The sequence below is a fragment of the Vicia villosa genome, unplaced genomic scaffold, assembly GCF_029867415.1.
Source record: "Vicia villosa cultivar HV-30 ecotype Madison, WI unplaced genomic scaffold, Vvil1.0 ctg.002484F_1_1, whole genome shotgun sequence".
Lineage (NCBI taxonomy): Eukaryota > Viridiplantae > Streptophyta > Magnoliopsida > Fabales > Fabaceae > Vicia > Vicia villosa.
Window position 1 is genome coordinate 330,839 of NW_026705941.1, and position 13,410 is coordinate 344,248.

The 13,410-nt window shown below is 35.3% G+C and overlaps 1 protein-coding gene across 2 annotated transcripts; it reads left to right on the plus strand.

Moving 5' to 3' along the window:
- The first annotated feature begins 125 nt into the window (after nt 1–125).
- LOC131638927 (dolichyl-diphosphooligosaccharide--protein glycosyltransferase subunit 2-like) lies at nt 126–7,934 on the plus strand. 2 transcript variants are annotated; one of them, XM_058909455.1, is made up of 20 exons: nt 126–284; nt 367–499; nt 769–961; nt 1,064–1,153; nt 1,697–1,759; nt 1,972–2,041; nt 2,473–2,537; nt 2,843–2,897; nt 3,564–3,691; nt 3,774–3,889; nt 4,028–4,097; nt 4,947–5,051; nt 5,179–5,268; nt 5,435–5,583; nt 5,795–5,906; nt 5,992–6,075; nt 6,268–6,348; nt 6,440–6,664; nt 7,291–7,413; nt 7,626–7,934. In XM_058909455.1, exons 2-20 carry the CDS (start codon nt 369–371, stop codon nt 7,740–7,742), a joined length of 2,067 nt encoding a protein of 688 aa, XP_058765438.1. In that variant the 5' UTR covers nt 126–284; nt 367–368; the 3' UTR covers nt 7,743–7,934. The 2 variants fall into 2 exon arrangements, with proteins under 2 accessions (XP_058765438.1, XP_058765439.1); XM_058909456.1 differs by having other exon boundaries at nt 1,703–1,759.
- Nucleotides 7,935–13,410: the final 5,476 nt, after the last annotated feature.

A 13,410-nucleotide genomic window follows, 5' to 3' on the forward strand; every position in this document is an offset into this window, starting at 1 on the left:
TAAATTAATAAATAGATTAAACTAAATCACGAAAATTCCCATGTGTGTTTGGACAAGATTAATTTTCTTTATTGTATACATCAAAACGATTAAACTTAGACCCAGAAAAAAAAGTTAATTATCTCTAACTCAACACGATTGTCCTTTTAAAAAAAAAAAAAAAAACGAAAATCAACAATCAACAATCAACGCCAGTATAATTAACTAGCTACATTACACATCAGTAGAAGTCGTCGCCTGCGAGCTGAACCAAAACCACTCTCTCCGATCTCCTCTCATCCAACGTAATCCAGCCTTCTTCTTCCTCTTCTCAATGCATTTCACATAATTCATCTCTCTCTGAATCATCGCTTTCGTATTCTGCAGGAATGGCCACAACCGCAGTAGGTGCAGCATTTCTCCTGCTGCTACTTCTCCCCTTCTGCATCTCTATCTCCCAACCGATCTCCGATTCTCACCGATCCGCCGCTTCTAACATCTTCAACGAAATCTCTCCGAGGTCGTTACAAAACCCTAATTAAACCTTCGTTTCTCAATTCAATCGCATTCCGATTTCCGATCCATTGTATTGCATTATTTTCTTTAGATTCCGTCAAATCGTTTTGATTTTTCATCGCAAAAATAGTTCGATAATGAAGCGATTGTTTCTGATCTATGCATATAAAACTGGAAATGTGTTCAGATTCATAATATCGATTTGTTTGTAGTGATTTTATTTAAATGCGTAATTGATGTGTTGTTGTTGTTGTTGTTGTTGCATTTTATCAGTTTAGAAGATGCGTATGAGGCACTGAGAGTTTTTGAGATTCTTACAATTGAGAAGAAGCCTGTTGTTACCAAAGACACTTGTAAAACAGTGTTGGAAAATCTAGGCTTATCTTCTTCACCTCTTAAGGACGTGTTCTACGCGTTGAAAGTTAATGGCATATTAAAATGCAAAGTTGATGGTGCGGTTTTCAAGGTATTCAATTGTGTATTATTGTTATTATTTTTGTTTCGTTGTGGCTTTGATGTTGCTTACGATTTGATGAAAACTGATCTAGTGTTATCTATTTTTGTAAAGGATACTGCCTCAAGACTTAAAGCCACTGTCCATGATGCAAGTACTTTGCTTGACATATACTACTCAGTAGGAAGTTTGGCTCTTATAAAGGTAATTATTTGGTCTCTACTTTACTCTTTGAGCTTAGAGAGCTATGTCAGGCACTCACACTGGTTTTTATTTGAATCCTTTGGAAATACTATTGCATTAATGAAGGTTATTTCCTATTCACCCCGAATGTATCATTGATATGATATTCCTAATTCATTAAATGTACAAAAAATATTGTCATGTCATTTTCTAGATATTTGGCACATTGCTTTTTTTAGGGATTGTTTGGATTGGAGGAACTTATTTGGACTTATCTTTATGACATAGCACTTTTGTAAGTGTTCGTAAGAGCTCATGTAAATGGCTTATGATATGTTTATAAGCTATTTTCAAGTTATTTTCATAAACTCCTCTAGATGATTATTGTTGTATAGAGTGCATCCTAATTTTTTCCTTGATAGAAACAATCTGTATACAAGTTCTTATATGGAAAATACTTGTTGAATAAACGTTTAATTAAGTTTTATATCAGTGTGATTTTTGGATTGCTATGTGGCATGATGTTCCGTTATTGTCCCCATTCCTTACCTTCTTTGTATGCAGGATCAGGCTTCCAATGTTGACGTTCTTCTAACTGATGCTAATGGTGTTTTTCAATCAATCAAGGTTCGTACTTATTGTGTTTTCTATTAAATAAGATTAAACTAGGGTTGCTTTTTGGTGACTGCTCTTTGGCCTCATTAAGGTTGATGATAAGAAATTCAGCATAAAATCTGCACCCAACTTTTATTAGTTTCCCCCATATTCCTCAACCATTCTGCAATTTCAATTGAAACTGTCTTGTGCACATTTGATTCCCCGTCCTTCAATTTTGGCAGGCTCTAAGCCAAACTGATGGAAGATGGCGCTACAGCTCTGATAATCCAGAGTCTAGTACCTATGCTGCTGGTAATATTTTGCATGGATATTTGTTGATATTCAGAGCTTGTTTGTTTTTTGTTGGAGAAATAATCACTTTTGAAGATTTTCAACGTAAAAATGAGAAATCTGATATACAGAAAAGCTGCTTTGAGTAGATTCTGAGAAATAATGAGTGTGGTGGATGAGAGAGAATTTAAAAGAAGTTATGTTTATGATTTTATAATTATAATTAAAACATAGAGATTAGTGTCTACCTACATGACATAAAAAATCTTGAAAATAATCAACTTTTATTAAATGTAAAATTAAATTTTTTGATCTTAAAATAAACAGTCTGGTAATTTTTCTCAATACATGTAAATTTTGTTGCTGAAGCTAGCATTTCGTGGTTCCTTCGAAAGATTTCAATCCTTATCATTTGTCTGTCCTGACATTAGAATCATCTATTGTGTTCACAGGATTAGCTCTCGAAGCTCTTGGTGGAGTGATTACACTTGCATCTTCTGAAATCGATCAGAGTAAGGTAAAGTTCTGGATCTCTGTAATAGTTGCTTCACTACTTCCCTATTATAAAGGTCATATAGTTGAGTAATAATTTCATACACTGACCAGAAATTCATGCATAGAATTGTGTTATACGCTGTATGTTATGGGACAAATTATGAAATGTGAATTTGTAGTTAAACTCACTGGTGCTTTTGCTGCAATTAGCTGAATATCTATTTTAGCCTCTGCTTCACATACTTATCTAGCTTTTAAATACTTCTTACCAACATACCTTTATATAGGAAATTATATCAATATCTTATATTTGCCCCATATTGGCAGGTCAATATAGTAAAAAATGGTATAGTGAAGCTATTTGACAGCATCGAGAAATATGGTATGTGGAGCTTTTTGCTTTTAACTCATTCTAAGTGATAGATATTAATGACTGTTTATAAACTTTGAATTATCTTGCATGGATTTAGTAGCAATAATGTCATGTTTGTTGCATTTTATTTCATTCCATCTTGTTTCTTATTTGGTTTACTTTGGGAGGAGGGGGGATTAAAAGTTAATTATGTTGCAGTCACCTCCTTAAGATCTAAGGTGATAATGTGTTACTGCAAGTGCAATAGGACCTTATAGTGTGTGACTGCAAGTGTACTAGAATTGATGGTTTCTCTTGGATTAACTGCCTCTGCCAGTTGCATGTAACAGGACCTTATTATTATTATTGATAAACTTAGGCCCTGCTTTAAGAACTAAGTATCCCGAGGAGACACCACTTCGAATTGCTTAAATCTTAAAAGTCCTACAATTAAATTCTACTTGTCTTGTAGGGTTGAGATTTTTGCATGTTTTCAATTCTGTAGCACTGTTTGGTCCTGCAGAGTGCCAATTGACATCAAGTGACACAATTTTCTTGAAGCTCTTGTGCATTATGAACACTCTTTGCCCTGTTCCACCTGATGAAATTTGTTTCCCTAAAACTTATGTCTTGCGTAGACTATCCTGCCATTATTTACTTATCTTATCAGACTTATCTGAACATGTCATATTTCAGATGATGGAGCATTTTATTTTGATGAGAAATCTGTTAGAGGTTCTGAGCATCAAGGTTCACTTTCCACAACTTCTTCAGTTGTCCGAGGGGTTGCTGCATTTGCTACAGTAACTTCTGGGAAAATAAATGTGAGTAGCAAGCAAGGAATTTCTATTTAATTTATTAATATGTTAGAATTTAATGTTAATATTTTGGCTTTGCATTTCCCAGCTTCCAGGGGATATAATTCTGGGTTTATCTAAGTTTTTCCTCGGCATTGGAATCCCAGGAGATGCCAAGGATTTATTCAATCAAGTTGAATCATTATCCTTTTTCGAGAGCAACAGGTAAGTGTTTTCCAAGCAACAATTTGTTATTTGAAGTTGTAGCTTCATGGAGATATTCCCCTTTTCGTATGTGCTGATATATTGGCGCCTCTAGCATTCAGCAATAATATTTAACTTTGATTTCTTATTTTGGTGTAGAATTTCCATTCCATTGATATTGTCACTTCCTGAAACAGTCCATTCATTGACCAAAAAAAGCCAGCTTAAGGTATGTAACTAAGTCAATGAATATAGAATCCTTAGTTCTCTAGTATTATAATGGTTTTTTCTAAGAGCATGGAATGTGATGAGATGTTGACAGCATACATTGGGCCTTTTGTCCCAATCATGGTTATTGAATCGAGATTCCAATCGTGAATTGAAAAATCTATTTTCTAAATTGTGAATCTAATCTCTATGAATCGTAAGACGCATAATAAACAAATCTGATATTTATTAGTAAAACCAAGTGTCATAAGAAAAAAAAAACAGCATAACAACAACTAGTTAGCGAGCAAGTGGGGATCAGAGAGAGGGAGAGAGAGAGCATTATCTTTTGAACAAGACAAGGGGACCAAAAACAGAGGAGAATGAAGTAGAAAGGGTGCAAAATGCTATGTAGGCTGGAAGAGTTAAAAAACACATTGTGGGAGTGGGGACCAAAACTGCAGTGTGCAAGGGTTATTTGAAAAAGAAATAAATTTAAAAGAATTAGCCTAGCAGGCCTTTTTGAAATTGGGTTGTGCAACATGTGTTGTTTCAAGGTTGCACCCGTAGTGAAAAGTGAACGAACGGGCAATTCAGGGATAAGTGACAATTCATAAGATCCACCACAATGAATTGATATTCCCGCTGAGATTCATTTACAAAATAGATACACATATTAATTTGTATAAAGTGAATTTAGTTTTTAAAATCCATATACCAGTCAATGTATTGTGAGATTATGATAATTAACGGTCAAACAATTTTAATCTTCTGTTGTAGTATCTCACATTATTAGATGTGCGATTGTGCAGCATTTCTTTTAGTTTTTACTGTTGAAAATATATCATATAACCGTAAAAAAATCAATCAGGTCAAGGTCAACACAGTTCTTGGTTCAGATGCGCCACCTCTGACAGTTAAGCTTGTCCGAGCTTTTAGCACTGGTGCAAAAAATTCAGCTATTATTGAAAGCAAGGTGAGTGATGATGATTCACTGGCTTTTTAGAGGGTTGTGAGTTGAGAATATTTTCTCTATAATACAATTGTTAAGTATACTGGGAATCTTTCTTATTTCTGGCACCTTTTATTTTTACATGCTGCAGGAGCTTCAGTATGACCAAAAAAGTGGATTTCATTTCTTGGATACCCTCCCAGAAAATGTTGATGTGGGAACATATGTTTTTGTTTTGGAGGTATTCCTGCCTGTAATTTAGTTTTATATTTTCCACTAGTCGGAGACCCGTGCTGTCGCACGGGTGCATTTATTTGTGGTGTAGTATAATATCAACGATAAGAAAAAATGCGTCCAAGTATACTTGTTTCAACCTATTGGTTTTAATATTTTACCCTACTTTGTAGATTGTGCTACATGAGTCTGAAAGTGACAAAGTTTATGCTACTGGAGGCCAAATTCATGTGCCAATATATGTCACCGGCGTTATTAAAGTAGGCAGTGCAGAAATTGCAGTTTTGGACAGTGATGTAGGAAATGTTGAAACACATAAGACGTATGTTTCTATTTTTGTTTAGCATTCTATTTGTAAATTTTCTGCAGTGATATTTACTGTTTAGGATACTTTTGGTTTTTAATTAGTATGTCATATTGTCTTGATTTTCTTCATTATATTATATGTGTCATACAAACTTATATCTTAATGCTGTATTCCTGGTTGTAACTGCTTCACATATGTTTCAAATTTGTTCATTTACAACTTTCAGGCTAGATTTGGCTGGAAATGATGTTGCTTCACTCTCAGCTAACCACCTTCAGAAGTTGAGGCTTTCTTTCCAATTGGAAACTCCTTATGGTCGTGTTTTCAAGCCTCATCAGGTTTGCAGTTGTTTCTTAATAACTTACGAATGAATGTCATTTCAATGCTCTATTTTTTTAAAAGCTTTTTTTTTTTGTTGGGCAGGCAATTTTAAAGTTGAAACATGAATCTAAGATTGAACACATTTTTTTGGTTGGAAATACTGGCAAGAAATTTGAGATCACATTTGTAAGTATCTCTTATTACATATCTCATTGTCTAGCTGTTAAAGTGGTTACATTGTGTAATAAATCACTGTTTTTGAGTTTGGTTGCCATAGTTGCTTATCATATTTTTCCCCTTACATATCTGGGAAGGCTGTATATTATTCTGATTCTCATCTTCCTCCGATTTTCCTTTTTTTTTTTTCCTGGCTCTTAGGATTTTCTTGGCTTGGTGGAAAAACTTTTTTATCTTTCTGGCAAGTATGACATTGAGCTGACTGTTGGTGATGCTGTGATGGTATTATGCACAACTTCCTACTTTAAAGTTACCCCCAACCCTCTTCCCCTAGTAATGTACAGGCAATCTGAAAAAAGATATGTTATTTCAGGAGAACTCCTTTTCACGACTACTTGGTCATGTCGAATTAGATCTTCCAGAAGCTCCTGAGAAAGCAGCCCGTCCTCCTCCACCACCTGTTGATCCTTACTCAAGATATGGGCCCAAAGCAGAAATTAACCATATATTCAGGGTTCCTGAAAAGCGACCACCCCAGAAACTTTCTCTTGTATTTTTGGGTTTGATCCTTTTGCCATTCATTGGCTTTTTGGTTGGGGTAAGTCTTACTATTATTCTCACTAGAGAACAGCACAGATGTACTGTGCCTATTTTCTTGTATTGTGCCTATTTAAGAAAAGGGGGTGGGGATAAAAATGGGAAAAATAAGAGAAGTGAAATGGAAAACATGGTTTGGTTATTTAGACATGAAATTTGATTTAATGGTAAAGTTACTTCTATTAATATAATCTTGTGTTAGTTTAGTCAACAAAATCTTTAATAAGACAGTAGTATATATTAGTTTTGGAAATTTTGGGATAAAACTAAATAGTTACTAGTTAGGGCCTAGGGGAAAAAAGAACCCCTGGTGAACCTGAGTTGGGTAATGGAGACCCAAGTTGAATGGTCTATCTCTTATATTACCTTTTCAATAAGATATATTTCTATTTGGGAAATGCATGTGATTTTCGAAGGAAAAATGGTCTTTCCTTCTTTAGAACTGTTTTCAAGTTTAGAGCTGTGTTCCATGATATACCAGGATAATATTTCAAAATTTGGCCAGAGAAGTGAAGGGAATTTTTGGCTCCTGCATTTAATGTTGTTATGCTGATTTATTTTCTTTTTATTTGATCTATCGTAGTTTTTGGTAGTTAACGTTATATGCTCTTTTTGTATCATTTACAGTTGTTACGATTGGGGGTGAACCTGAAGAATTTCCCTGGTTCAACAGTACCCGCTACATTTGCCACCCTTTTCCATCTTGGTCTTGCTGCAGTTCTGTTGCTTTATGTACTTTTCTGGTTGAAGGTATGTCCACTTTAAATTGATTTAAGATTATTACATGTTCTAATTAAACTTGGTTAAGTCATGTTCTTCTATTTGGTTTTATTTGTGTAATATATACTCCATTATCAGAGCTGTTAACATCCATGGCGGTTTTCATTGGAACATGTTATGCTGTCAGTTTCAGCCATTTTTCCACTGAAGTACTTAACCTTGTCATTTTTTTTCATGTGCAGCTGGACCTATTTACCACACTCAAAATTCTTGGCCTTTTGGGAGCTTTTACGATGTTTTTCGGACACAGGATTCTTTCCTATCTTGCTTTAACATCGTCCAAGTTGAAGTCTGCATGAGTGAAACAGATAATGTCTAAAGAGATAGGAGTATTTAAGTTTTTTCTTTAGAGAAATGGTACTAATCAAATTTTGTAGGACATTTGTTGTATTATGTGATCTGACAAATTTAGAGATCATTATATTTCACGAGGAGAGCTTTAACTTTATTTATTCTGATGAAGCTATGGACACATACAACCTATTTAATCATATGCTACCCCCTTAGATGTTATGTAGTATACGTTCGGCTCATTTCTTATGTGGATCTTAACTCCAACCGTAAAGGTAATGTCCAGTTTCAATCGAATATTTGACCCAAATGAACGTTAAAATTAGATTTTGAATATAATACTACCCTGCTATTTTTACTACCCTGCTATTTGCAGATGGTAATGGGCGATCAATGCTACTTGTAAAAGCTTGCATGATTCTTATTTCCATGTCAGTTGTCATCAAGTTTTCAAGCCAAACAATCACATTACATTTTTCCCGCAATCAAATAGCCTTAACTAAAAAAATGTTAAACTTCTAAACAGAACACCCATGTCATTTAATTTGAGAACTTTATATTGGCAAATATAGATATAGAACTTGTGACACCCATGTCATTTAATTTGAGAACTTTATATTGGCAAATATAGCTATAGAACTTGGGTGTCAATTACCAACAGTTTATGCTTATTAGTCCAAAACATCACTCTCAGAAATAATTGAAGCTTCTATACATGTCCAGTAACTTCTTCAAATCAATTTCAACTGAGATTAATCTCTATAGGCTGATAATATAAAACTATTGCTATCTCAGATTCATCTAATTTCCCTAACCATAACAACAAGATGGCAAAGTGTGTTCAAAATCAAATAAGTTCAAAAATGATGATTCATGATGAGCTTTCATTGTATAACTCATGCATGTATTATAGAGTTCTGAAACCGGGAAGCTCTCGGTCGTTAGCCACATCTTCTAAATTATAGACACTGCATTGTCCTTCACCTTGATCTGAATCTTGCTCCACATTAGATTTTGTCATTGCATCCCAGTCTAATGCTGGCAAGAACTTTCTTATAGACAACACTACTGATTGCTTATCACAAATAATTATGAAATCTTTTGGTCTCAGTATTTTATCCATCTCAATTAACAAATCTTCTAAACTACTAGTACATTCTTTTGGTATCGAGTAGATCATAAGTACGATGGTACTTTAATGCTTCACAACTGTCGTCACATTGATGTACCGTAAGATTTTTTTTTTTTTTTTAATTATGTATCCTCTATCCTGTATTTAGAGTTGATTTGGGTCCCTCAACTAATTCAAATTAATCATGTTGTTCTTTCCGTCTACTTTGTCAATCGAAGTCAATAAAGTGCAAGGTGAATGCCACATAGAATCCAAATCATCAATTAATTAAATAAAACACACATTGGCCGAGGATATAATCGGTTTAACCTTTGAAGAACCTATGTACTCCACTACATGTGATTCCCATATTTCGCTCTATTATATTTTAGGGTTTTTTGTTTTGGGGATTTTTGAAAGTTAGGTATCTGCTTCCATTTCATTTGAAAGTACAATTTCTAAATGTACAATTGCTAAATGTACGATTAATGAATCTAAGATTTATTTTGAGGATTTTTTAATGTATGATTTCTAGGGTTTGTAGAATGTAGGATTCAAATACGAGATTTAGAGTTGTTAATAAGTATTTGAATCAATCATGATCTTGTTGTCTTCGAGACATAACTGGTGGGAATTATTCTTATTTTTATTCATTCCAGAGAGTCGTTTGTAGGCAAAGAAATGTCTAAGTATGAATGGGAAATATCAGAGTTAAAATGTGATGCTGATACATGATTTTTTTATTATTGAGATGGTAGGTATTGTTAAAGAATTCGAATATAAGGAAGTTGGAACCATATGATACAAGGATCCTACATTTGGTATGTATATATTGGATGATGACAAAGGTACCCAAGGAATTGTCGATTTATCTAAGGTTCACTTGAGTGTTGAATAATTTGTACATCATCCACTGCCACAACCTGAATTTTTTGATGGACTAATAGTGGAAAAACCAGTGGATGTTGTAAACCTTGAAGATGTTGTAAAAACGGGCATATTGTGGACAATTGCTACAAAAAGCATGGTTATCCTCCTAATCTTGGTAGAGGATCTTCAGCACAAGTCAATCAATTTGAAGCAAATGTGGCAGTTGGATCTTCCAATGATGATGCAAACATGACCTTGACAAAGGAGAAATACAACAATCTGATGATGTTGTTCGAGAAGCACACATCTTCAGCATCAGTGAACATGGCAAAGGGAGGTAAACCTTATATTGCTAGTTTCAATATTAGTAGTGGTGTTAAATGGATATTAGACACAGGTGCTACACACCATATATGCAATGATTTAGACTGGTTCCTAAAGCATGATAAGATTGATCCAATTGTGGTGAATTTGCCAAATGGAGATTCTATAACCACTTCTATATGTGGAGATGTTAGAATATTTAAAGACTTTGTCATTTATGGTGTATTATATCTGCCAAAGTTTGAAGTGAATCTGATTTCTGTTTCAAAGTTGTGTAAAGAGCAAGATTGCAATCTTGTTTTTGAAACTAATAGATGCATTATACAGGCAAGGAAGAATTTGAAGAGGATTGGTTCAACTAGTGAACTGGATGGACTGTATTACTTGAGTCTAAAGAAAGACATATTTGCTAACACTAGCAATGCAGGTTTTGTATCAAGCACATTCACAAGTAAGAGGCATGAAGAAACTGCTCCTGCTATCCTTTGGCATTTAAGATTAGGGCATCTATCACACGATAGGATGCAATGTATTAGCACTAAGTACAACTACATTCCATCTAGTATACATAAAGCTTGTGATGTGTGTCAACAAGCTAGACAAAAGCGTTTGCTTTTTCCTATTAGCAATAATAATTCTTGTAATCCTTTTGATTTGATACATATTGACATATGAGGTCCTTTTAACACAACTTCTGTTCATGGCTTTAAGTATTTCCTTACTATCTTAGATGATCATAGTCGACATGTTTGGGTTGTCATGTTAAAATCTAAGATGGAGGTTGGAGAAAAGATAATAGAGTTTGTCTACATGGTTGAAACTCAATTCAGCAAAAAGGTCAAAGTCATTCATAGTGACAATGGCACTGAATTGTTAATGCCCAAATTTTATGCTTCAAAGGGCATTTTATATCAAAGAAGATGTGTGTATACACCTCAACAAAATGGGAGAGTTGAAAGGCGCCATCAACACATACTCAACATCAGTCGTGCCCTTATGTTTCAATCAAACTTGCCAAAGTAACTCTGGTCCTATGCTGTGACTCATGCAGTGTATCTGGTGAATATAATTCCTACAAAGCTACTAAGCAACAAATCCTCTTTTGAAGTCATGTATGGCACTTTACCTGATTTAAGTTCCTTGAAAGTGTTTGGTTACTTAGGTTATGCTTCTACACTTCCTACTAATAGACGCAAGTTTGATTCAAGAGCTAGAAAATGTTCTTTCTTGGGATACAAGGCAGGTATGAAAGGTTTCATACTCTTAGATATTTCCACTCATGACATATTTGTGTCCAGAAATGTCAAATTATTTGATATGACATTTCCCTTTTCTGAATCATCTGACACAAACATCCACACAGAAATCTATATAGATAATTCCAAAACCAACAATGTTGAAAAAGAGTCTGTACATACTCATTTGTTTCCTAACACTGAAGTTTCACATGAATTAGATGATGAATCTATCTCTGATATTGATTCTTCAAGTGTTGAATTTGTGCCAAATCCTGTGTCCACATCTAGTGCCTTGCCCGATATTCCCTCTTCCTCCATTCATTGTGACACTACAAATTCTGCTTCTCTTGAGCCAACTAGAAAATCCAATAGAGTATCATAAACTCCTGTCCATCTCAAAGATTACATTTGTGAATATAACTCTGTGTCTTGTCAATATCCTATTGAACAATGTATGTCTCTTTCCAAACTCTCACCTAGCCATCAAGCATACATTTTGTCACTCTCATCTGAAAGTGAACCAAGAAACTACATGACTGTTTCTAAAGATCCCCGATGGGTTCAAGCAATGCAATTTGAAATAGAGGCTCTTAAAAATAACCAAACCTGGGACTTTGTTGCACTTCCTCCTGATGCACCCACTATAGGAAGTAAATGGGTCTGCAAGGTTAAAAGACATGCTGATGGCACTATTGAAAGCAAGGTAATCAAAACCGGACCGGACCCTTACTAACCATTCGTTAGCCGTGAATGTACAATGCCTACATAATAATTATTATAAATAAGGTAATAATGGTTATCATCCTATAACTATTTATTAAATAAATTAGTAAAAAAATTAACGTTTCTCGAGGCAAATTAGATATGTTTGCTAATTCCGGTTAGTCATATCTAATTCCGGTTATCCGGTTATTTTGGGTTTTGACTGGTTCTTTGGTATTTCCACCGGTTCCTGGGTAGTGCGGTTTTCATAGCCATTTGGGCCGGACGTGGCTCCGGTTCATGGTTAGACTGGTTGAACCGTCCGGTTCGGTCCGGTTTTCATTACGTTGATTGGGAGGTTTAAAGCCCGTCTGGTTGCTTAGGGTTTCAACCAAACTGAAGGTTTGGATTATCTTGAAACCTTCTCTCCAGTTTCTAAGCTAACTACAGTGCATGTCCTTCTTGCTTTGGCTGCCATTCATGGCTGGCATTTACACCAATTAGATGTCAATAACGCATTCTTTAAATGAAGCAGTGTATATGCGTGTTCCTCAAGGAATAACTGCTCCTAATCCTGGCCAAGTATGCAAACTCAACAAATCCCTATATGGATTAAAGCAGGCCAGCAGGCAGTGGTTTGAAAAGCTCACTACATTCCTTGTGGCACAAGGTTTCAAACATACTGCTGCTGATCACACACTCTTCATCAAGTCCAATTCTACCTCTTTCACAGCTTTATTGGTGTATGTTGATGACATCATCTTAGCTGGCACCTCTCTCAATGTGTTTGAAGAATTAAAACAAGCTTTGCATCGTGCATTTTGCATCAAGGACCTGGGAAAATTGAAGTTTTTTAAGGGCTCGAGGTGGCTCGATCCTCTAAAGGCATTACAATTTGCCAACGAAAGTATTGTCTTGAACTTCTTCAAGATGCTGGTCTCAAGCCAGCCTCCACTCCCTTGGGTGCATCCATTCGTCTCCATCAAGACAAAGGCAATACGTTCTCAGATATCACTGCATATCGAAGAGTTGTTGGAAGATTAATATATCTTACCACAACTCGCCCTGACATTGCATTTGCCACGCAACAACTAAGTCAATTCATGAGTGTTCCCACTGAAGCACACCGAGCTGCTTTGCGTGTCTTAAGGTACCTTAAACGATCTCCTGCACGTGGTATCTTCTTATCATCTTCTCCTGCATTACAAATTCTGGGTTTCAATGATGCTGATTGGGGTGGCTGCATTGAAACCAGACGTTCAATCTCAGGATATTGTTTTTTCATTGGAGAGTCGTTAGTGTCCTAGAAATCTAAGAAACAGCCTACGGTTAGCTGCTCCACCACAGAGGCTGAATATAGAGCCTTGGCATCCGCAACATGTGAACTTCAGTGGATGTGTTTCCTTTTGCATGATCTTCAACAACATCCAT

Excerpts from the sequence above, each read along its gene's own strand:
- LOC131638927 (XM_058909455.1), top strand. The coding sequence starts at position 369 with ATGGCCACAACCGCAGTAGGTGCAGCATTTCTCCTGCTGCTACTTCTC. Across the intron at positions 1,154-1,696 it reads GAAGTTTGGCTCTTATAAAG|GATCAGGCTTCCAATGTTGA; the intron begins GTAATTATTTGG and ends CTTTGTATGCAG. Across the intron at positions 7,414-7,625 it reads ATGTACTTTTCTGGTTGAAG|CTGGACCTATTTACCACACT; the intron begins GTATGTCCACTT and ends TTTCATGTGCAG.